This window comes from Schistocerca americana, chromosome 1 (assembly GCF_021461395.2).
Source record: "Schistocerca americana isolate TAMUIC-IGC-003095 chromosome 1, iqSchAmer2.1, whole genome shotgun sequence".
In the NCBI taxonomy this organism is placed as follows: domain Eukaryota; kingdom Metazoa; phylum Arthropoda; class Insecta; order Orthoptera; family Acrididae; genus Schistocerca; species Schistocerca americana.
The window spans coordinates 267,815,300-267,840,345 of NC_060119.1; the positions used below are offsets into that span (position 1 = coordinate 267,815,300).

The 25,046-nt window shown below is 42.1% G+C and overlaps 1 protein-coding gene across 2 annotated transcripts in view; it reads right to left on the reverse strand.

Annotated features, from left to right (window-relative positions):
• Nucleotides 1–1,226: 1,226 nt before the first annotated feature.
• LOC124582450 (amino acid transporter AVT1H-like) overlaps nt 1,227–25,046 on the reverse strand; it is a 72,636-nt gene continuing 48,816 nt past the window's right edge. For both annotated transcript variants that reach the window (XM_047131313.1, XM_047131318.1), the window contains exons 7-8: nt 23,722–23,914; nt 1,227–2,694 (exon numbers count right to left, since the gene is read on the reverse strand). In XM_047131313.1, coding sequence (XP_046987269.1) covers nt 2,547–2,694; nt 23,722–23,914 — 341 coding nt within the window. In that variant the 3' untranslated portion in view covers nt 1,227–2,546. The remainder of the gene's footprint in view (nt 2,695–23,721; nt 23,915–25,046) is intronic.

The following is a 25,046-nucleotide window of genomic DNA, read 5'->3' on the forward strand; positions in this document are numbered from 1 at the left end:
GAGAGTTATAAGTGTGTCCAGTGATCAAATGAAGAACAACACAGTTTCTAAAAAGGATTCCAATTAACTGGCTGAATGCACCCTGACTGGGAATAAGGGGACTCATAGGAACAAACAACCAAATGTTGTCCTATTTTGTACAAGAATTTATGGTTGTCTCAAGTTATCGTAATTTTCATTCTTTGGGACATGTTGAAATATATTAGATTCGTAAATACTTGGCAGGACTAATAACTGTAGCAGTTTGTTTTAGTTTAGTTAGAAGCAGACATGGCTTGTAACTAAAGGATAAGAGGCAGAGCTGCTTTGAAATAAGTATTAAAATATGTTTCTCAAAAATGTATTACAGAGTTCAAGTTATCAGCAGGCATTTCAAATGAATTTACATACAGACAGTCTTTGTTTTTTGAACTTTTGATATTGACTGTTTTTCTTACAGATAGTAATTAAGTCTCATCTTGAATTGTCGGTCGAGTTCTTATGTAGCAAAGGTTTGGTGGTTTGCCTTCAACAGAGTGCAGCTCTTATGAGTCTTTCGAAGGCTCAGTCATTTTAGGTTAGCCATCATACATCACTTGTACGTCATGTGCGTCACAAGCAGAACTAAGATAACACCAACAACTTACATCCTATAAATAGATGTAGTTTCAAAGCACTAGCACATCAAGCATCTCTTGAAAACACACCACTATTAGTAAAATTTGTTGTAAGAAAGTGACAGGAAAGCTCCTGTCAATGGTTATAGAATTTTTGTTGTTTTGATATTTTAACTTGCCTTTATTGCAGCATCATGTTTCAAGGCAATGCTGCATTTATGACATATCACAAAGATGTTGTTACTGGTATGATTTGTTATAATTAAAATTCAGTTAATGACTTATTAGTGATTTGGGCATCATACAATATAAGACACCTAAGCTTGCTGGATCACGCCAGTGTAGTGGATATAGCTGTGGACCACAGAGTTTAAGTTCATGGGTCATCTCCTGCCCTCTACAGTTTTTTTTTATTCACTTTCACATTTTTTTGATAAGATCCTGAGACTTTCTTATTGATTTAATAGAGGCATGTTCTGTAATATTAGAGGTTATGTACATGTACTTGCATAATCAGCTCAATTTCCTCTGACATGTAGACATGAAGTTCACAATAGCTCCATTTCAGGATCACTTTCAAACATCCTTAATTCAGAGGGATACAATACAAAGGAAATTCAAATATTAAACTCAAGCAGGTATAAAACACCAATTTAAATATATTAAAACAATACAAATAATGATCACAATTTCACCTTAAACAATACTTTTTAGTTACTGTTCAAGTGTAAGCTGCATTATTACAAAAATAGTCTACATTTAGTTACTGACAGTTGTGTATAAAATGTAGCAATACAGTAAAATTGTGCACTTAAATACACTCTTGCATGCACAGTAAATAAATTATAAAAATGCAAATCACATACATGAAGAGGTAGTTGATAATGACTTTTCAGATCACCGGTTATAATAATTTATGTACATTTTCGTTGGGCTTAAAAATTAACACACTTCATAAATTTTTGTTTCCTGTTTCAAAAAGTAGACATTGACATGAAATGTATAATTTTATGAAAGATAAATTATTTCTCGTTGTATATTAAGTCACTGCTCAAAAGAGAACATGCTTGCAAAGCCACCAAATTTGTATTTGGTTGTATCATTTTCTCATATATGAGAAAGAATCAGTTAGTTCCAAAACTGACAATACTTCCAATCATGTTCAGCAAATTCTACATATAGACCACACATCTTGTCAATGCCATTTATAAATTATGTGCATAGACAAATCTTATGTATGACATTTTCATTATAAATTCAATAAATACTATCAAATGATGTATGGTTAAACATTTTTTATTTCTTACCTTCCATACCTGGAAAGATGCTTGTGTCTTTTATGACAAATAACATACAGTTGCATGCAATACAGTAAGAATAAACTTAAATATATTTTCTTCAATGAGGTTTAATTTTTGGTTAATTGTCAGAAATACGGCATTAAATTCCTCCCTTCCTTAGCAGAAAGAAATCTACTAAAATCGTGGAATTCTACGCAAAATACACAGCCTTACTCAGGCACATAGTAGCAACAGATCACAGCCTGTGGAATGCACAATGTAACTTCAGATACAAAACTTTCAATTTTGGCTTCTGAATTAACAGGAAAAGATAGTATTTACATTTTTTATAACACAACATTTTCATAACAAGCCAGTCAGTGTTACAACACTCATCAGTAACACAACAAATTACAAAACATTTTCATTATCATTCTTTAAAGCCATGAGAGATACCAAAATTCATGAACAAACTTCCATAACTATAAGCTCAATCACAGAAAACACTGTTGCATATGACAAAAAGCTGCACTAAACTCACTCTTTGGGGAAAAATTGCAGAAATTTCCTCTAACAAATAAATATATTTTTAACTGAGTAATAGTAAATTCTTAATAAGCTTTGTTGTATTCTTTTCACAACAGACATCCAGATATTCAACACTCAAACATTAATGTTTCCAAGAAACATAGCATGGTTTTGTCATAGAACCTGCCCCAAATATGTCCACGATGGCACTGTATGTGGCAGCAGCTCCACCTAGCACTCCTATGAGAATTAGCTCCCACATATAAATACGATGATGTATCGGGATATACCTGTAAAAAGACATTACAGTAAGCAATAGAAGAAGCAGCAACAGTACAACAAACAACAGAAACTGCATGATCTATAGTCTCAAGGAAAATTCAGTTCACATTTTAAAGGAAGTAATCAGGAGCCCATTCTTTGAACTATATTTTCCTAAATTGGTCTCATACCTAAGATGACAATATAGCCAGGGCTGATTTGAGAACATTCTTCCACACAAGTGACTGATCATTTGGTGCCCCCTTTTCCCCTCATACAATTTCATACGTGCCAGTTTCTGCTACTAATTGTGATAGGCACTGTATACAAATCTTGCAGTAGTGCACCTACCTGAGTTTGTCACACCTAAGACAAGTACTAATAACTGTGGAACATTGTGTACAGAAATCTTATTGTTGTGGTTGCCCCAAGATACGGCTTGTCACTTTTGCCTTAAAGCAGCCCTCATTCTACCAATAATAGTAAACTGAAATACTCAAATTTCACGTTTTCGTCCTGTGCGATACTAAATAGTACTTTGCGTCCTTACAAATATTTCTCCATTTCATGTCTAGAAATACTTTTCAACAATTTACCCTGTAATTGTAGGCCTTTATCATGAGTACAATTGTTTCCTGGGACATACTACTATAATAAGGTGAAGTTGGTTTTATCACCAAGAGAGCTGTAACTCCAGTGCTTGATTTGTGACAGTATGCACTGGTACCTCAGACGAACAGGAAGTTATGAAACAATGAAACTCCAGGTATCAATATCAACAATGTAGGGAACTGTAAACACAACATGTTAAGTTGCAGACACTTACACATAAACTTTTGGCCACAGCCTTGGTCAGAAAAAGGGAAATACAACCATTCATTCACACAAGCAAGCACACCTCACACACACATCACCACCAACTCCAGCAGCTCGGGCCTGGATGCATAAAATTAGTCCAACATATAATGCAGTTTACACTGGCATTGTTGTTGTCTTTGCTGTAATTTCTGTTCCATTTAGTGTGAAGGCATCTTAAGTTCAATGTTATCTGGGAACAACGTCAGAGTGGCAATGAGGGTCAGCTGTCAGTGCCAACGGAGGATCTTTACTTTGTATTGATTCATTTTTACTATTCGCATTCTCCTTGAAGACACATTAGGGGTGGGGGTGGGGTGGGGGGAGATCAGCCAGTGCACCAACTGTCTTCAAGGTGTGAATGAATAGTAACAATGGATAAAAAACAACAGGCAAAAAGTGCAGTGTACTTACACTCGTGAAGAGCCATGGCAGAAGATTAGCACATATTCGCAAGACACAAAGGAACGCATGCAAGTGAGCAGTATGATAAAGCCTGGTGTCATAACTATTAGTATATTAGAAGAGATTGGGCTAAAACACAAAATTTAGGATGGACATAACAACACTGCTTGTATTACTAGTAAAAATGATATTGCACGGAATGAAGCAGAAATTGGCGTAAAAGTAAGTCAGTCAATTATGTGCTCCAGAGATCTTATTTTTGACAAACATTAGGATGTAGAATGAGTCAAATTAACGAACAAATTACCATACTAACATACAGTTAAGGACAGGAAAATTTTTTGTAATGATAATGTGAAACTCTTTTATAAAATGTCACAAAATTCTTGGTCCCTTTCCCCAAATCAACAAACCAACCAACAAAATTCGTCATTTTCCCTATTCCTGTATAAAACTGTCAAAAATCTGAACTATTTGCAAATATTGGTAACAGATAGTTACTGAATGTCGAAATTGTATTTTGACAGGTTTTCCAAGGCAGGGATTTGCATATAATCTCAAAATGACAGTTCATTTACCTTGTAAAGTGCTATAGGTCTGGTTGCCACTGCAAACAAAAATGCCCTATCTCCAACGAACCTTGCACCAGTACAATTTTAACTGTCGCTGTCACATTTCCCAACACTTCTGCACCACAAATCTTGTCAAAAGATCTTGGATGCAGCACATAAAGTAAACTACATATTTTCATAGTATGTAAGCATAAATCTGAAAACCACCATGTACAACATTTTGGAACTGCAAATATGTAAATCAATATGGTGTCTGTCTGGTTATCTACTTATAAGTCAATTACAGCTCAGGATACGTGACATCATGCAAACACCACAGTCATCCATATTGTAGAAATACAAAGGGTGTTCCATATTGATTTCCACTTTATTTTTTCCATCGTTCATGTTGTGTCATTTGACTCATCGTTACAATTGCAAGTATGTAATACTTTTGTCTGACCATAGGTGACAGGAAGATCACTAGAAGTGCAATCTCTGCAATGTACAGCCCATTTTCCCCAACTGCTGTCATTATTTGAGGGCAACATGGAGTGTGAACATCAAGGAGAGCACTGGATGATGCGGTTTCTGTGTAAAGAATGTGCAAACACTGTGGATATTCACAGGCGATTGTGGACCATCATGAAAAGTGCTCTTGTAACATGACAATGCAACCCCCACACATGTCAGAAAATCACAGCTGCCATTGCTGAAATGGGATTACAGGTACTGCTATACCCACTGTATTCACCTGACTTGTTCCTTTTAACTTTTGTAGGCCCTCCTCATAAAACTTTTCTGGAATCTTTCACACCCACCACAGGACAGCTGCTCACAGTTCCTAGAGTCTGCAAAATGATATCAGTGCAGAGGTCTCTTCATAGCCACAAAGAGGCCAAGTCAGGAGAAACCAGTTGTTGTGACAGCACCAGGAACCCCATTACAGCATGGCAGCCATAGTTTTCCGACTCATATTGGGATGAGCGTTGTCATGTTGCAAAGGCACTTTTCGCAATGGTTCACATTCTTCACACACTGCCACCAACTGTCTGTGAATATCCACAGAAACCACACCATCCAGCACCGTCCTTGATGATCACACTCAGCGTTGTTCTTCCAAGCTATGACTGTAGATGCCAAAATGGGCTGTTCTGTGCAGGGATTACAATGCTAGTGATTTTCCTGCTTTCTACCATTAGACCAAAGTACTACACACATACAACTGTAATGATGAGTCAAATGGTATCCCTTGTATGTTAACTTACTGACTTCTGTATCCCCAAAGTTAGTAATTATTCTAATGGTATAAGTAGCTGAAAATAAACATTTTTGCACACCTACTATATGGTTTAAATTTTCATCAATAACCACACCTAAGAATACCCTTCTACTGGTATACTAGATCAAGAGGACCCTGTGAAATGATCTTCATAATTTTCTCACTGTGTACACTATGTGGTGTCCCTCTTTGTGCTATTCAAACAGCGTAGGGCAACTTCCTGCATTTTTTCCTTCTTCTTCTTAACCAGGCTGGCAACAACAGAAACAGTTTTGCACAACCCATTTCAGGACTGAAAGAGAATTTGTCTGTAGGGGTGTAATGAGGTCAGGATGATCTCTCATTAAAGTATAGGTATTTGACAAGTTCATGGAACCTGTTCATTGTCATTCGGTCCCTAATATAATCAGGGATCCATGAACATGGCCAAAGGTCATTCAAGAAAACACCTTTTTCACAAAAATCACCTCTGGCATACATGATACCAATTATTATCTCCAATTCCTCTAACAATATGGTCCAAGTGGTATTTTGTATGTATTCCATACACCTGAGTCTCTGTGGTATTTTTATGATACCCAGCATTGTTTCATCAAAACACTTCATCAAAACTATGGCAGATGGCACTTATATGAGAGATGTTCTCTGTGTGGCAGGCATATGCAATGTGACCTCCTCTTTCCTTCAGGATGTTCGAAACAGCCCTTCTTCTAGACAACTGCGTATTAGCGAGTATTTCCAGTCAATTGCACATTAGCGACTTTCCATTTTTAGCTTCCATTTTTACTATTGTGGCAGCCAACTCCACAGGCTGTTGGGGAAAGAATTGAGATGGGGAGACCGTCTGACAGTAATTCCTCCTCAGTCTTGTTTTCATCATTGTCAATTGTCTCTGGCAGAAAGACACCAACAGAATCTGATTACTCACTTTCCGATTCACCATCTAATTACCCTAGATTATGTAAAATATCTTCATTAGTATGACCATTCTGACTTGAAATAATTGGAAATGCCTGTTTCACCCAAAAGATTATTGTTTAACTGATAAAGCAAGTAACAACAGCAGTACACACAATGCGAAAGAAAATTTACATAAGAATGTACAGCATGGAAACCTTTTCAATAACGTGTATATCAGACTTCTAGGCAGTGACTGTTGATCAACACAAAATTTAATGCAATAACCATTGTCATGAGAACAGCGATATGCTAAAAAGATTTACGCCAAGAGACAGTTGACCCTTTCTGCTATAGACGTCATAAAATTTTCACAAATTGTGCAAATTCAGTGAATTGCAGTATTTTGGCTTTATCTCATGGATTACTGAAAACTGTGAAACACTATGTGTGCATTTTACAGTGGCAGAAACTATCACCGCCCACTGCGACCACCACCGCCACAACTGAATAGACACGACATTTTTCTCCAAGTTTATATTATGAAGAATTCCAAAATGTGCATAAATTACTTTCTTCACAAGAAATGTTTGACACTTGGTCATTTACTAACATGTTATATTGGCACAGAAAGACTGTGTAGGGCAAAGAGTTTTTGAACTTTCGAGTCCTTGTAAACTGGGGAAAAAAAAAAAAAAATTGCCATGCTCTACCCTACTTTGAGAATCATAAGTGACAGTGGATTAATGAGAATTTATGACTGTTATTCAGGTAAGCACTACCTATCTACATTGCTCAAACACGAAGTGCACATATTTCTGCTCTCTCTGAAAGCCTGACAATTTCATGCAAGAGCTTTTGTCTCTCCGATTTATTGATGTTTCTATAGCGGATGGTCTCAGTGCTCTACTGAAAGCATGTCTGCAATACTCACCAGAGATAAGGCTGCAGAAAGTCTATGATAATAAGTGCACTAAGGATTAGTCTTAACCTTATCCATCAAACGGCAAATACAAATCTTAAAAATTCGAAATCCAAATCTGCATTACAGTCTCTTCAATCATTAGTGGTAACATCATGTGGAAACTGAAGTAACTGGAGAGCATGCAAAGTTTATGTTATACACAGACAAAACAGAGCTCAACCCTCCTGTATCTGAGTTTGTACTTTAGGGTGAGCACAAAAAGATAGAGGGTTACTTGCATAGCAGGGACCAACATAAGGTGGCTTGAACAAGTGTGAAAAATATTTCCTTGTTATACAATGAGACAGCACACAATGGCTGCAGGTTGGTGGCGCCAACTAATGCAGACCCACACCCAATGGCGAGCCACAATTTGCAAGACATTCTTTGCCTGTTTTTGGCGTGACAAATAGCTGTGTGCTGCACTGACAGAACTGAGGTGCACATCCCGCTGTCTTTCTCAAACAACTGTACAGAAATTCTTTGGTAAAAAAAGATCGGTTTTTACATTTCTTGTAGCTTTATATGTCAGTTTCATGGTGAAGTGCCCATCATTTTGTTAATAGTCATAATTATTGTGATATTTGAAGTGTCAATACCACACAGCATGAAATTTAATAATGATGTAATGAAAAATTGGGGTTGCTATGAAAATGTATTTGGTGCATATTAGACCATATAATGCTGCATATAAAACATAACTAACATTTTGAATTCTTTTTTAAACTTGGGAGGGGATCAATATCTTCCTCCAATCTGGAGAAGACAGATTTTATGCAGTCGTTCACTTTTGACCACATATAAAAGAGAGTGAAATATTCACAGCCTTCAAATCTCCTAAGCCTTTATAGACACTAAAACAAGATTTTGGCAAATGACAGTACACAATGAGAAGAATATTTTACCATCTGGTTAACATACAGAACTTTCTTATCTATGATGATACAGCAGAAGCTAAATTTTTTTTTTTCCAATCCATACTATAATTTCAGCTAGTAAAAAGAGAACATGATAATAAACTTGAAATTTCTTTTGCAGATCTTCAGGCTTTTCCGACAAAGTGTTGTCGTCTTGGAAAATTGTGTTTTCTGCTGGTAATACTTGCACGATATTTCGACAGTGTGACTTGCAGTCTTCATCAGGTGCTCCTTATGGCCCAAATCAGTGTGGGAAGGGTCCATTATTTATGCTTGTGTGGGGCTAGTCACTCAGTCACTGGACCACACCAGACAGTAGCAGCACAATCCTTATATTTTCTAACTGTAGCTGTTCCAACTGCTGCGCAGATATTTCTTGGCTGTTGTCAGTTAATAATTCTGTCATCTGTCATTCTGTTCCACTTCCTAGTTGTACTGGGCATAATGTATTCTGACTGCTGTCATTTTAATTTTCCTGGGGACTCGGCTTTTCTGCTACTGTAGCCAGACACATCAGGTGCTCCAACCCGAGGTACGTACCGGCTATGGCAGCCATCTGATTATTTTCTGGCAACTGGAGTTCAAATGTCTTTTTGCTCTCAAAATGATCATCCTCAGGTACTGTGCACCATGTACTGGTTGTGCTGGGTTATTTGTTCTATCATCATTTCCAAATCTATTTTCGCCAGAGTTTGGATGGTGCTGACGTTGCGTCTTTAGGAGATCTAGTGCTGGATTCCTGGCAGAACGAAGCTGATCTCCCATGTCACTGTTGACAAGATTCTGTGGTTGATGGATATGTGTGTGTGTGTGTGTGTGTGTGTGTGTGTGCGCGCGCGCGCGAGTGTATACCCGTCCTTATATATATATGTTCTATCATCATTTCCAAATCTATTTTCGCCAGAGTTTGGATGGTGCTGCCGTTGCGTCTTTAGGAGATCTAGTGCTGGATTCCTGGCAGAACGAAGCTGATCTCCCATGCCACTGTTGACAATATATATATATATACACACACACACACACACACACACACACACACACACACACACCTGTGGCGAGAGCATCTTCTGCAGATGCTGAGTGATGGGGTAGGCGGCCTCACCACTGTTACTAACTATTGGACGCAGAGGAACCCCTTCTTTGTGCACCTTGGGCAAGCCATAAAGCCTGGGTGATACTGGAGCTTTCAGCCACAGCTGCTTCACACCGTTTTCCAGTATCCCATTTTCCTTTAGAAGAGGCTTCTTCTTCCTTTGTGTGGTCCCTTTCTTTTGGCCTGTGTGCTGGGTCATCCAGAAATTGTCAAACTTTGCTGCTGTAGTCAGCCTTCTGAAGGATGATGGTAGCATTTCCCTTATCTGCTGGTAACATAACAATGCTGTCATCTTCTCGGAGTTGTCCGACAGCCAGCCTCACATCACCTGTGGTGTCGGATTTAGGCAGCTTGGTCTTCGTGAGTGTCCTGCATGTCTCTTATTGGATTTCTTTCGTTTCACTTGGAGGTTGTTTAAGAGGACAAATGTTTAAGAGCCACATGCTCAAAAGCACTGATGAAGGCTGTGACAGGGATATTTCTGGGCAACAACACAAAACTGATATCCTTGCTAAGTACCTTCAATGTTGTCTTGTCGAGTACTTCGTACTAAAGTTGACAACCATACAAATATTCTCATTCTGCTTCACCTTGTTGTTGAGACATTCAAACCTGACTAGTTGAGAAGCCGCTGATCTTTTCTTCATGCCTTCTGAAAAGAAACCATAAAGTGCCATCCAGTCTGTCTCAGTTTTGGCTGGTTAAGGCAGTAGCAATATTCAGGTGTTGAGATAGTAATTCCCTGGTAGTGACATCTAAATGGTGGTGCATAATATATTTTCTCTCCCTTACTGAAGCTCGACTCGCCTGGTGCTTAATCCTGTTGGCTCCTCTGGGATTTACATGATATTTAGTCTGAGCAAATACTGAAATAACATACCCTTCTCGGCATCTCAGCAGGAAATGAGAGAACTGAGCATTCTCCCTCTAGTTTGACACAGCTGATCCACCTTTCTTACACACAGATACGTTTCCTCCCTGTAGAATCTTCAGGTGTAGGTCTTCGGGCTTTCCCAGTGAGATGTCATCTCCTTGAAAAATTGCGCTTGCACAATATTTCAGTTGCGTGGCTCGCAATCTTTATCAGGTGCTCCCTGAGGCTAAGGTCAGTGTGGAACAGGTCCTGTATTTATGCCTATGCGGGGCTAGGTGCGCAGTCATCGGTCCTCGCCATGCCAGGTGCTCCATCCCAGGTACATGCCAGGATAGCAGCAACTATTGTATTTTATAGCCATAGCTGTTCCAACTGCTGTACACACTTCAGCTGTTGCACATTACTAATTTTGGCACATGATGTTCTGTTTTAGCTTCATGTTTTGATCAGACTGTCATCATTTAAGCAATTTTAACATTAGTGGCCAGAAAATAATCCAATAGCCGCTTTATTGGATGCGTACCTCGGATAGAGCACCCGACATGGCCAGCTATAGTAAGAGAACAGCAGATTCCGCCGGAAGCTTAAATGACGGCAATCAGAAGATTGGACACTTAGTATGACTTTGAGGTGGAACAGAACGTCAGATGACAAAATAATTAAGTGGCACCAACCAAGAAGCAAGGGCACAGTAGCTGGAACACATATTGTTGTTATTGTGGTTTTCAGGCTAAAGACTGGTTTGATGCAGCTCTCCGTGCTACTTTATCCTGTGCAAGTGTATACATCTCTGAGAAACTACTGCAATCTACATCCTTCTGAATATGTGTATTGTATATCTCTTGCTTTTTCTCTATGAATTCTACCCCCCCCCCCCCCCCCCCCTTTCACTCCTGTACTAAATTGGTGTTCCCTTTATGTTATGAATATTTCATTCTTGTGTGCGCGATCAGAAGTGAATGTGCTACGTATTTTCCCGACATTGGAGGGAGATACTGATCCCCTCCTACAGTTAAGAAAAAATTCAAAATGTTAGCTCCATTTCCTTCACAGCAGTTTGTACAACATGCACCAAATACAAACTTATGGTGATCCCTACTTTTCATTGCAACGTTTTCAAATTTTGGGCACTATGCTACTTACATGTGAAAAATCAGAACAACTATGACCATTCTGAAATGATGGGTAATTTGCCATGACGCCGACATATAACGCTATAAGTAACATAAAAATCTTTTTTTTTTTACTTTACTTATTGTAAAATCGTATGAAAAAAACTACGTGGTTAACAGAGCACACATGATGGTTTACTAATAATGACACTGTTGCACTTTGACTAGCACGCTAAACAGCACTCTCTCTCTCTGTGTGAATAGCAGCACTTGACAGCCTGACTGTGTCAGCACACGGACTGCCAGCTTTCTTTCTTAAGCGTCCTTGCCACCTCCCTTAGGACAATGATTGGACCAGCACACTAGTTACAGGGGTTTTTGTGCGGATTTCATGAAATAATTGTGTCAGCACCTAGAAAAATTCATTCACCATGAAAAATGTATTGATGTGATTAACATATTTTTACAGTCTGATTCATATGCTACAGTAGAAACGAATACTTTGTGCAATGCAAATTCAGAAAAATTATCGAATTCTGTACATCAACGTTCAGCCTGATGACAGCCAGTTGTTTCTCCAACACCATCCATACAGGTAACGTTTATTTGTTAAGATTTCTTAAGCAGATAAATTAGAGATCAATGAAAATTGCACTAAATAAAATTATTTATCACTGAAATTGATGCAAGAAGCATTTACATTTACGGGTACCACCCAAAAGTGCGGGGACACTTAATATTCACTTGTCATTCCAGCTAGAAACAACATTTTGATGTATGTTTTCTTTCACCAAAGTACTTTATATACATTACGACTGAATATGTTTTTTATCCCCCCCATGAACCATGGACCTTGCCGTTGGTGGGGAGGCTTGCGTGCCTCAGCGATACAGATGGCCGTACCATAGGTGCAACCACAACGGAGGTGTATCTGTTGAGAGGCCAGACAAACATGTGGTTCCTGAAGAGGGGCAGCAGCCTTTTCAGTAGTTGCAGGGGCGACGGTCTGGATGATTGACTGATCTGGCCTTGTAACATTAACCAAAACGGCCTTGCTGTGCTGGTACTGCGAACGGCTGAAAGCAAGGGGAAACTACAGCCGTAATTTTTCCCGAGGACATGCAGCTTTACTGTATGATTAAATGATGATGGCGTCCTCTTGGGTAAAATATTCCGGAGGTAAAATAGTCCCCCATTCGGATCTCCGGGCGGGGACTACTCAGGACGACGTCATTATCAGGAGAAAGGAAACTGGTGTTCTACGGATCGGAGCGTGGAATGTCAGATCCCTTAATCGGGCAGGTAGGTTAGAAAATTTAAAAAGGGAAATGGATAGGTTAAAGTTAGATATAGTGGGAATTAGTGAAGTTCGGTGGCAGGAGGAACAAGACTTCTGGTCAGGTGACTACAGGGTTATAAACACAAAATGAAATAGGGGTAATGCAGGAGTAGGTTTAATAAAGAACAAAAAAAATAGGAGTGCGGGTTAGCTACTACAAACAGCATAGTGAACGCATTATTGTGGCCAAGGTAGACACAAAGCACATGCCTACTACAGTAGTACAAGTTTATATGCCAACTAGCTCTGCAGATGATGAAGAAATAGATGAAATGTATGACGAGATAAAAGAAATTATTCAGGTAGTGAAGGGAGACGAAAATTTAATAGTCATGGGTGACTGGAATTCGTCAGTAGGAAAAGGGAGAGAAGAAAACATAGTAGGTGAATATGGATTGGGGGGAAGGAAAGAAAGAGGAAGCCGCCTCGTAGAATTTTGCACAGAGCATAACTTAATCATAGCTAACACTTAGTTCAAGAATCATAAAAGAAGGTTGTATACCTGGAAGAATCCTGGAGATACTAAAAGGTATCGGATAGATTATATAATGGTAAGACAGAGATTTAGGAACCAGGTTTTAAATTGTAAGACATTTCCTGGGGCAGATGTGGATTCTGACCACAATCTATTGGTTATGAACTGCAGATTGAAACTGAAGAAACTGCAAAAAGGTGGGAATTTAAGGAGATGGGACCTGGATAAACTGAAAGAACCAGAGGTTGTAGATAGTTTCAGGGAGAGCATAAGGGAACAATTGACAGGAATGGGGGAAAGAAATACAGTAGAAGAAGAATGGGTAGCTCTGAGGGATGAAGTAGTGAAGGCAGCAGACGATCAAGTAGGTAAAAAGACGAGGGCTAATAGAAATCCTTGGGTAACAGAAGAAATATTGAATTTAATTGATGAAAGGAGAAAATATAAAAATGCAGTAAATGAAGTAGGCAAAAAGGAATACAAACGTCTCAAAAATGATATCGACAGGAAGTGCAAAATGGCTAAGCAGGGATGGCTAGAGGACAAATGTAAGGATGTAGAGGTTTGTCTCACTAGGGGTAAGATAGATACTGCCTACAGGAAAATTAAAGAGACCTTTGGAGAGAAGAGAACCACTTTTATGAATATCAAGAGCTCAGATGGCAACCCAGTTCTACGCAAAGAAGGGAAGGCAGAAAGGTGGAAGGAGTATATAGAGGGTTTATACAAGGGCGATGCACTTGAGGACAATATTATGGAAATGGAAGAGAATGTAGATGAAGACGAAATGGGAGATAAGATACTGCGTGAAGAGTTTGACAGAGCACTGAAAGACCTGAGTCGAAACAAGGCCCCCGGGAGTAGACAACATTCCATTAGAACTACTAGCCAGTCATGACAAAACTCTACCATCTGGTGAGCACGATGTATGAGACAGGCGAAATACCCTCAGACTTCAAGAAGAATATAATAATTCCAATCCCAAAGAAAGCAGGTGTTGACAGATGTGAAAATTACCGAACTATCAGTTTAATAAGTCACAGCTGCAAAATACTAACACAAATTCTTTACAGACGAATGGAAAAACTGGTAGAAGCGGTCCTAGGGGAAGATCAGTTTGGATTCCGTAGAAATGTTGGAACACGTGAGGCAATACTAACCTTACGACTTATCTTAGAAGAGAGATTAAGAAAAGGCAAACCTATGTTTCTAGCATTTGTAGACTTAGAGAAAGCTTTTGACAATGTTAACTGGAATACTCTTTTTCAAATTCTGAAGGTGGCAGGGGTAAAATACAGGGAGCGAAAGGCTATTTACAATTTGTACAGAAACCAGATGGCAGTTATAAGAGTCGAGGGGCATGAAAGGGAAGCAGTGGTTGGGAAAGGAGTGAGACAGGGTTGTAGCCTCTCCCCGATGTTATTCAATCTGTATATTGAGCAAGCAGTAAAGGAAACAAAAGAAAAATTCGGAGTAGGTATTAAAATTCATGGAGAAGAAGTAAAAACTTTGAGGTTCGCCGATGACATTGTAATTCTGTCTGAGACAGCAAAGGACTTGGAAGAGCAGTTGAACGGAATGGACAGTGTCTTGAAAGGAGGATATAAGATGAACATCAACAAAAGCAAAACGAGGATAATGGAATGTAGTCAAATTAACTCGGCTGATGCTGAGGGATTAGATTGGGAAATGAGACACAAAGTAGTAAAGGAGTTTTGCTACTTAGGGAGTAAAATAACTAATGATGGTCGAAGTAGAGAGGATATAATATGTAGACTGGCAATGGCAAGGAAAGCATTCCTCAAGAAGAGAAATTTGTTAACATCTAGTAGAGATTTAAGTTTTTTTTTTTTTTTTTTTTGTTTGTGGTTTTAGGGCGCAAAACTTCTATGGTCATTAGCGCCCAGCCCGTGACGTAGAAAACAGGAAAAAAACGAAATTTAAAATCAGCAGCAATGGAAACATAGTCAGAAAATTGGAGAAACTAAAGGCAGAAGGAATGCTTAAAAGTCCACTATAGAAAGGGGTTGGTTGTCCACAAAAAAAAAGCTTCAAATGACTGACGTCATTTCACTGTCACTAATAAACTGTAGAACGCGGTCAGCTGAGCGCGTGTCATCTGCTAAAATCGACGATAGATCAGGCGATAGCTGTAGACGGGAGCGTAATGGATTAAAGTAGGGGCACTCAATTAAAAGGTGTCTGACCGTCCACAGCTGAGAGCAGTGGGGACAGAGTGGGGGAGGATCACCGCTTAAAAGATGTCGATGACTAAAAAGACAGTGCCCTATCCGGAGTCGAGCTAAAATTACCTCCTCCCGACGACGCGTTCGGGAGGAAGAGGTCCAAGCGCAAGGAACGGCTTTCACTTCCCGCAATTTATTGTGGGGAAGTGTTGACCAATGCGCATGCCATAAATGAGTAACTTGGCGACATAAACCGCTCCGTAGATCGGTAAACGGAAGAGACTGAAGAGCTGGCCGAGGAAGAGATACTGCAGCCTTGGCCGCTATATCGGCCGCCTCATTTCCACAGATACCAGCGTGTCCCGGGAGCCAGAGGAACGCCACTGAGACGCCCCCCAGGTGGAGCAAGCGCAGACAGTCCTGAATCCGGTGGACCAGAGGGTGCACAGGGTAAAGAGCTTGGAGACTTAGGAGAGAGCTGAGAGAATCTGAGCAGATTACGTACTGTATCCGCTGATGGCGGCGGATGTAGTGGACAGCCTGGAGAACAGCGTAAAGCTCTGCAGTATAAACCGAACACTGGTCGGGAAGCCGAAAGTGATTTGGGGTGTCGCCAACACAATAGGCACTCCCTACACCTAACGATGTTTTCGAGCCATCGGTGTAAATAAATGTGGCTTCCGTCATTTGTGCACATAGAGCAGCAAATGCCCGACGGTAAACAAGTGTAGGGGTACCATCTTTGGGAAACTGACATAGCTCTCTGAGCAAGTCGATCCGGGGACGGTGCCAAGGCGGTGCTGTACCCCAAGTTGTCAAGAAGGTTTTAGGAAAGCGGAAGGAAAGAGAATGGAGCAGTTGACGGAAGCGGACTCCCGGGGGTAGTAGGGAGGAGGAGCGGCCTGCATACCCGACATCAAAGGAGGCGTCGAAAAAAAGGTTATGGGCTGGATTAGCAGGCATGGAAGACAGATGGCTAGCATAACGACTCAGAAGGACTGCCCGCCGATTGGACAGCGGAGGTTCAGCAGTCTCAGCATAAAGGCTTTCCACAGGGCTAGTGTAAAAAGCTCCAGACACTAAACGTAATCCACGGTGGTGGATAGAGTCGAGACGCCGAAGAATAGACGGCCGAGCAGAGGAGTAGACTATGCTTCCATAATCCAATTTCGAGCGCACTAAGGCGCGATAGAGGCGGAGAAGGACCACCCGGTCCGCTCCCCAAGAGGTACCATTCAGGACACGGAGGGTGTTAAGGGAACGCAGACAGCGAGCCGAAAGATAGGAAACGTGGGAGGACCAGCACAGTTTTCTGTCAAACATAAGACCCAAGAATTTAGCGACGTCGGAAAACGGAAGGTTGACAGGACCTAGATGTAAGGAGGGCGGAAGAAACTCCTTACGTCGCCAAAAATTAACACAAACGGTCTTACTGGATGAGAAACGGAAGCCGGTTTCGATGCTCCACGAGTAGAGGCGATCGAGACATCCTTGAAGACGTCTTTCAAGAAGGCTGGTCCTTTGAGAACTGTAGTAGATCGCAAAATCGTCCACAAAGAGGGAGCCCGAGACATCAGGAAGGAGACAATCCATAATTGGATTAATGGCGATGGCAAACAGTACAACACTCAGCACGGAGCCCTGGGGTACCCCGTTTTCTTGGGAGAAAGTACGGGAGAGAGTAGTGTTCACCCGCACCCTAAATGTGCGCTCTGCCATAAATTCGCGAAGAAAAAGGGGCAGCCGGCCTCGAAAGCCCCAAGAGAACAGCGTGCGGAGGATGCCTGTCCTCCAACAGGTATCGTACGCTCTCTCCAGATCAAAAAATATTGCTACCGTTTGGCGTTTCCGGAGAAAATTGTTCATGATATAAGTGGAGAGAGCAACAAGATGGTCAACAGCAGAACGATGCTTTCGGAATCCGCATTGGGCTGGTGTTAAAAGACTGCGGGACTCCAGCCACCAAGCTAAACGGTAATTCACCATACGCTCCAAAACCTTACAGACACTACTCGTGAGAGAAATGGGGCGATAGCTAGAGGGGAGATGTTTGTCTTTTCCAGGTTTCGGAACGGGAACGACAATAGCTTCCCGCCATCGCCTGGGAAAGGTACTGTCGGTCCAAATTCGATTATAAAGGCGAAGGAGGTGACGCAGGCTATGGGTTGATAAATGCAGCAACATTTGGACATGGATACCATCCGGTCCTGGGGCGGATGAGCGAGAAGTAGAGAGTGCATGTTGGAGTTCGCGCATGGAGAAAACAGTATTGTAGCTTTCGCGATTTTGAGAGGAGAAAGCAAGATGCCGCACTTCTGCTGCACGTTTCTTCGGGAGAAACGCTGGCGGGTAATTTGAAGAGCTCGAAATCTCAGCAAAGTGCTGACCCAATGAGTTAGAAATTGCGACGGGGTCCACTAAGGTATCATGCGCGACAGTGAGCCCAGAGACCGGGGAGAAACTAGGCGCGCCTGAGAACCGTCGAAGCCGACTCCAAACTTCCGAGGAGGGAGTGAAGTTGTTAAATGAGCTAGTAAAGAATTTCCAGCTTGCCTTCTTGCTATCGCGGATGACGCGACGGCATCGCGCACGGAGCTGCTTATATCGGATACAGTTGGCCAAAGTTGGATGGTGACGGAAAATGCGAAGAGCACGTCGCCGCTCACGTATTGCGTCACGGCAGGCCTCGTTCCACCAAGGAACTGGAGGGCGCCGGGGCAATTCGGAGGTGCGTGGTATTGAACGTTCCGCAGCTGTGAGAATAACGTCGGTAAAATGTGTGACCTCATCGTCGACGCTGGGAAAGCGACGGTCATCGAATGTCGCTAGAGACGAAAAAAGTGTCCAATCGGCTTGGGCAAACTTCCAGCGTCGCGAGCGCATATATGGCAGTTGAGGCTGCAGTCGAAGAACACATGGAAAGTGGTCACTCGAGTGTGTATCGTCAAGGGCGAACCATTCGAAGCGCCGAGCTAGCGGAACAGTACCGACCGCAAGGTCCAAATGGGATAAATTTGCCGTGGAGGCAGACAAAAATGTAGGGACCCCAGTGTTGAGGCAGACTAGATCCGCTTGGTGGAAGACGTCTAGCAATAGTGAGCCACGTGGACAAGGATGTGGAGATCCCCAAAGCGGGTGGTGGGCATTGAAGTCCCCAACCAGCAAATAGGGGGGTGGAAGCTGATCAAGAAGATGAAGGAGATCAGCTCGTGCCATTGGTGTAGACGATGGAATGTATAGCGTACAAAGAGAGAACGTGTATCCAGAAAGGGAAAGACGGACGGCGACAGCTTGGAAGGAAGTGTTTAAGGGGATTGGGTGATAATGGAGAGTATCATGGAGCAGAATCATGAGTCCTCCATGGGCTGGAGTGCCTTCAACTGAGGGGAGGTCATATCGGACGGACTGAAAATGAGGGAGAACAAAGCGGTCATGGGGACGCAGCTTTGTTTCCTGAAGACAGAAGATGACCGGCGAGTAGGATCGTAAGAGGATCGACAATTCCTCCCGATTGGCGCGAATGCCGCGGATATTCCAGTGGATAATGGACATAGGGTGAACAGAAAATGGAGGAACGGCACCAAGGGTGCTGTCAACTCAACGACTGCTCAGAGCTTGCGACCGACAGCAGGGAATGGCATTCAGTCGAAGGCAGAAGATCCTGATCCATAGGTTGGTCAGGAGCAGCTCCTGCCACCAACGATCGGCCAGTTGACCGGCCACCAACAGTGCGCCTCGGCGACACAGAAGATGGCCGAGGGCGATTTCCGCCAGGTGGTGCTGTAGATGGGACACGCCTTGGCGGAGAAGGAGAGGAACTGTGTTTCTTCGTAGCCTTCTTGGAGGTATGTTTAGATGAAGGAGGAACCGATGGTTGTGAAGTTGCAGTACGTAAAAACTCTTCACGAGAATGCTCTTTTTTCGAAGACTTGGCGTCTGACTTTTGGGCTCGAGATTTAGCAGAACCCGACGAAGGGTGAGCCAGAGAGTGGGCAGGCGAAAGAGGTGAGGTTGAACGGGCGATCTTTGCGCTGGCCGATCTGACGACCGTGGTACTAAATGTGAGGTCGCAAGTCTGCGTGGCCGCCTCCTTTGTTGGCCGAGAAGAAGCAAGGACAGCGCTGTATTTTCCTTTCTGAGGCACGGTGGGCTGTCGACTGGCGAGTAACTTTCGAGCAGCAAAGGTCGACACCTTTTCCTTCACTCTTATTTCCTGGATCAGCTTTTCGTCCTTAAAAACAGGGCAATCTCGAGAGGAAGCAGCGTGGTCACCCATACAGTTGATGCAGCGAGGGGATGGAGGTGGACAAGCACCCTCATGGGCATCCCTGCCACACGTAACACATTTGGCCGGATTGGAACAGGACTGGCTGGTGTGATTAAACCGCTGACATCGATAGCAACGCGTAGGGTTTGGGACATAAGGGCGAACGGAAATTATCTCATAGCCTGCTTTGATTTTTGATGGGAGTTGAACTTTGTCAAAAGTCAAGAAGACAGTGCGGGTTGGAATGATGTTCGAGTCAACCCTTTTCATAACCCGATGAACAGCGGTGACGCCCTGGTCAGACAGGTAGTGCTGAATTTCTTCGTCAGACAATCCATCGAGGGAGCGTGTATAAACGACTCCACGTGAGGAATTTAAGGTACGGTGCGGTTCCACCCGGACAGGGAAGGTGTGGAGCAGAGAAGTACGCAGCAATTTTTGAGCCTGGAGGGCACTGTGTGTTTCTAACAACAGGGTACCATTCCGTAATCTGGAACAAGACTTTACAGGACCCGCAATTGCGTCGACACCTTTCTGAATAATGAAAGGGTTGACCGTGGAAAAGTCGTGACCTTCGTCAGACCGAGAAACAACAAGAAACTGTGGCAACGATGGAAGAACCGTCTGTGGCTGAGACTCAGTGAACTTACGTTTGTGAGCAGACATAGTGGAAGGTGAGGAAACCATTGCGGAAGAATCCCCCATGATTACCGGCGTCTCCGATGGCGCGCTCCTCCCTTGTGGGGGCCCTCACCGAGGGCACACCCGCCTTAGGTGATTGTTCACACCTCAGGTCACACCTCCCGACATACGGACGGAGGGACCAATCGGCACTTTCGGAAGGTATCAGCTCGGGTAATCACCCCTCCCTGGGCCTGGCCTTTACCAGGGGGTACGTACGTGTCCTACCTGTCTACCCGGGGCGGGGAATTACGCGTTACCCCCGTCACCGGCTACGCATGGAAGTGCGTGGGTCGGCCTTCAGACACGCACAGGGAGGAAGAAAGAGAAAGGGAAAGGAAAGAAGAGGGGGTCTCAAACGCCGCAGCGGAGAAAAGGGTAAAGAGAAGAGGTAAGGAAAGGAGATGGACAAAGGAAGGAAGAAGACATACAAGCAAGGAAGAAGAAGAATGCGGTACATTTACAAGCGTCCGTCTCCGGACGTAGGCGCAAACCATACTCCCAGAGGGGGAGAAGTGAAGGAAAGAGCAAGAGGTGAGGGGGGGGGGTGAAGACAGGGGATGGGGAAGGATGCGGAAAGGGAAGGGATGCAGCCCGGAAAGGAAGGAAGGCCACATTAGCTCGGGGCCCCGTGCTCGCTACGCACGTATCCACAAAAGAGTTGTGGATCCCCTGGGGGGAGAGATTTAAGTGTCAGGAAGTCGTTTCTGAAAGTATTTGTATGGAGTGTAGCCATGCATGGAAGTGAAACATGGACGTTAACTAGTGTGGACAAGAAGAGAATAGAAGCTTTCGAAATGTGGTGCTACAGAAGAATGCTGAAGATAAGGTGGGTAGAACACGTAACTAATGAGGAGGTATTGAATAGGATTGGGGAGAAGAGAAGTTTGTGGCACAACTTGACCAGAAGAAGGGATTGGTTGGTAGGACATGTTTTGAGGCATCAAGGGATCACAAATTTAGCATTGGAGGGCACCGTGGAGGGTAAAAATCGTAGAGGGAGACCAAGAGATGAATACACTAAGCAGATTCAGAAGGTTGTAGGTTGCAGTAGGTACTGGGAGATGAAGAAGCTTGCACAGGATAGAGTAGCATGGAGAGCTGCATCAAACCAGTCTCAGGACTGAAGACCACAACAACAACAACAAACATGTTTTTTTATTAAAACTTCCTGGCAAACTACAACTGTGTGTTGGACCAAGACTCAACCTCTAGACCTTTGCCTTTTTCAGTGTAATGCTCCACCAACTGAACTATCCAAGCACAACTCGGACCCTGTCCTCAGAGCTTTATTTCCACCAGTACCACATCTCCTATGTCCCAAACTTCACAGAAACTCTACTAAGAACCTGCCAGGGGGATGTTTCCAGAATGAAATTTTCACTGTGCTGATCTGAAACTTCCTCGCAGATTAAAACTATATGTCCGACCGAGACGAACTCAGGACTGGTGGAGGTAAAGCTGTGAGCAAGGAGCATGAGTTATGTTTGGGTAGCCCAATCAGAAGAGCACTTGCCTGTGAAAGGCAAAGCTCCCAAGTTCGAGTTTGGTCCAGCACACAGTTGAATCTGTTTGGAACTTTCATACCTGTGCACACTCCACTGCAGAGCGAAAATTTCATTCTATGTTTTTTATTGTTTAAGAATGAATCATTAAACAAAAATTTCCTTGCAAAGTCTCAAAACGACTAGCTCAAAAATGGGAGTAATTTGGCTTGTTACTCTCTGTATAAATATATAAAAACTTGAATGACTGATAATTTATGTTTTTTGACAGTGCAGCTGGTGTAACTAAGCATCAGTACTTAGGAATTTTTGGAATTAACAGTTTTTCACATTTTCTGAACAATGTGACTTGTTGGTGTCTTGTTTTAATTTCAAGTGTTGGACTATTCATTTGTGAAATATTTCTGATTCAGAACTGTTGTCAGTCAGAATGCACAGCCAGTAATTGAAATTTTCACTGGATTTTTAATATTTCCATGATTAAGATCAGCTCGGAGTTTGATTCTCGCATTATTAAGGTGCAACAGAATTTTTCAGCATTTTGGCAGACAGGTAGCAGTGGTATTAGTGGAACTGTAACAAATTTCAGTTAAATTTTGTATGCTTACAACTTTTTGTCTTTTTGAGCTCGATATGTCAAAACAATGGAAACTCCAGGTTGGAATATCAACAATGTGAAGAAAAGATAAGATTGCTACTTACCATAAAGATGACACCTGAAGTTGTCTGAAATCTTTGTGCAAGTGCCTTTAATTTTGCCTGTCTGCAACTTTACGTATAATTTTTATAGTAAGCAGCAATCGGTCTTTTACTTACATTTTTGAGCTCAATATGTGTTATGGGACCTCACTGTGACCCAAATCAGTTGACTGTTCTTCAGCATTTATTTTAAGGCCACCATTCACATTTATAAGCTATTAACAACGAATTAGTAACTATTATTCGTTCACCTAATTTCAGTACAACATTTACAATTATTAACAAAGTTATGTACAGGTTCACAATTAATCAATTTTGAGGCATACATGGCTCTGAGGTCTACTTTCTCATGTTGTACATGTAATATAATGGTCTAAGAGTCACATCTGTGGCAAATATGACAAGCCGTAGGAGGAGAGCAGTCATACATTACTCTTGCACCCCTTTTAAAATTATAGTGTTGAACTTCCAACATTTGAGCATCTACAATTCTTATTTGCAGTAAGTAGGGTTAAGAATATATAGCTCAGCTTCATTACACATAGTTCAGTTAATGCACTTCTTTACAACAAAAAGCTTCAGAGCTTTATAAAAATTTAATTTAATTTAAAATATTGTTAAAAACTTAGTATAACAGGCCACCACAACATTCATAAACCTCAACTGTAGGATATGGTGATCAATTTGATGTGTAACAAATGTCGAAGCAGCAGCAGAAAGTTCACGGTACTATAGCATCAACAGGTATTTACATTTGCAAGAATAAATAAGTAATAATTATATATTATGGAACATCCCTGATGTGATAAACTGTAGAGTATACTGACAGAAACAATCAAATGGAATGTCTCACCACTTACCTCCAACTTTTGAGGAAGTTACAGCACTTCAAATCACAAATAGCAGAAACACTTCTATTTTACGTATTTATTTTGCAGTTTTCAACTACTATACCTTTCAGTCCATTCCACTGATTTTTGGTCACAAAGCTTCATATAAAAGAATGATGGGAAAACAAATGTCATTAGCGTTATAGTTGAACCTCCCACAAGAGATAAGATCTTTCCAAATTTTGGTATGCTTTCTCCAATAAAAAGCATTGTCAGCATCATGATGCTCCGCAATAAACACCGTTTCCAATTGTATTCTGAAAATAGAAGACAATATATTTATCATTTATATCAGTCACACTTTGGTGTACAGTGTCCAAGTAAGTAAAATGTGGAGAAAAATTGTGTCATGAAATTTTAATACTGGATAGCTGATGCCAGTAGGAACCAAAATTTCTAATGTTGTGTAGGTCGACAACGCACCATTTTTAAACTACAGAAACTTGGCGCCGTGCACTCCGATTGGCCATGGGATTGCCCTGTTGCCGTTCGTCAGTTGACAGGCAGCGCTATGGCTGGCGATTCACACGTACGACCGTCCCTCGCCGTATCATTGCCCCAACATGATACACAGACGAGTCAAATAGATCTTGCTGTTTGTCCCCACCTTATGTCAAGGGTATTCGCATGTAAGCTTCACTTTGGAACACATACACGTCACCTACGATTTAGTAATGTAGTAAGCATTGCGGCACAGAATTTGTTTGAAGAACAACGAGATATGGTTTTTGTTTATGGACCAGCTGACGGTCATGCACAAGAAGATCAATAGTTGTATGAGGAACGGTACACAGAAAGACACCATCCACACCCACAAACATTTACAGCAATTTACCAGGGACTTGGCAAAACAGGCTCGTTAGCAGGATATCATGGCAGTGCTGAAAGACCTCTAACATGATGGGATGCTGCATTTGAAGAGGCTGCTCTCGAGCGCTTCGAGGAAGCACCTACGAAAAGTACTTGAGCGGTTGCACACGTCATGGTGGTCACTCGTTGGTTCGTCTGGGAGGTTTTGAGAGATGACGGCAAGCATCCATTTAGTTTCCACCCTGTCCAACACCTAAATCATGTGGCAGGCTATGAACACAGGCTAGGGTTTTCCCAGTGGTTTCTGTGATGTGCTGCATAGATCCTGACTTCCCCACCATTGTGTTGTTTACCAATGAGAGCACCTTCCATGGGGATGGCCTTTCCAACACTCGAAAGATTCATTACTGGTCAAGGGGAAATCCTCATGTCACATACGTCCATGAACACCAGGAACGATTTTCGCTCAACATCTGTGCAAGCATTGTGGGTGATCATCTGATTCGGCCATTCCATCTACCTCCTCGACTTACCGGGGCAAATTACCTTCACTTTTTGCAAGAAACTCTACCCACCCTG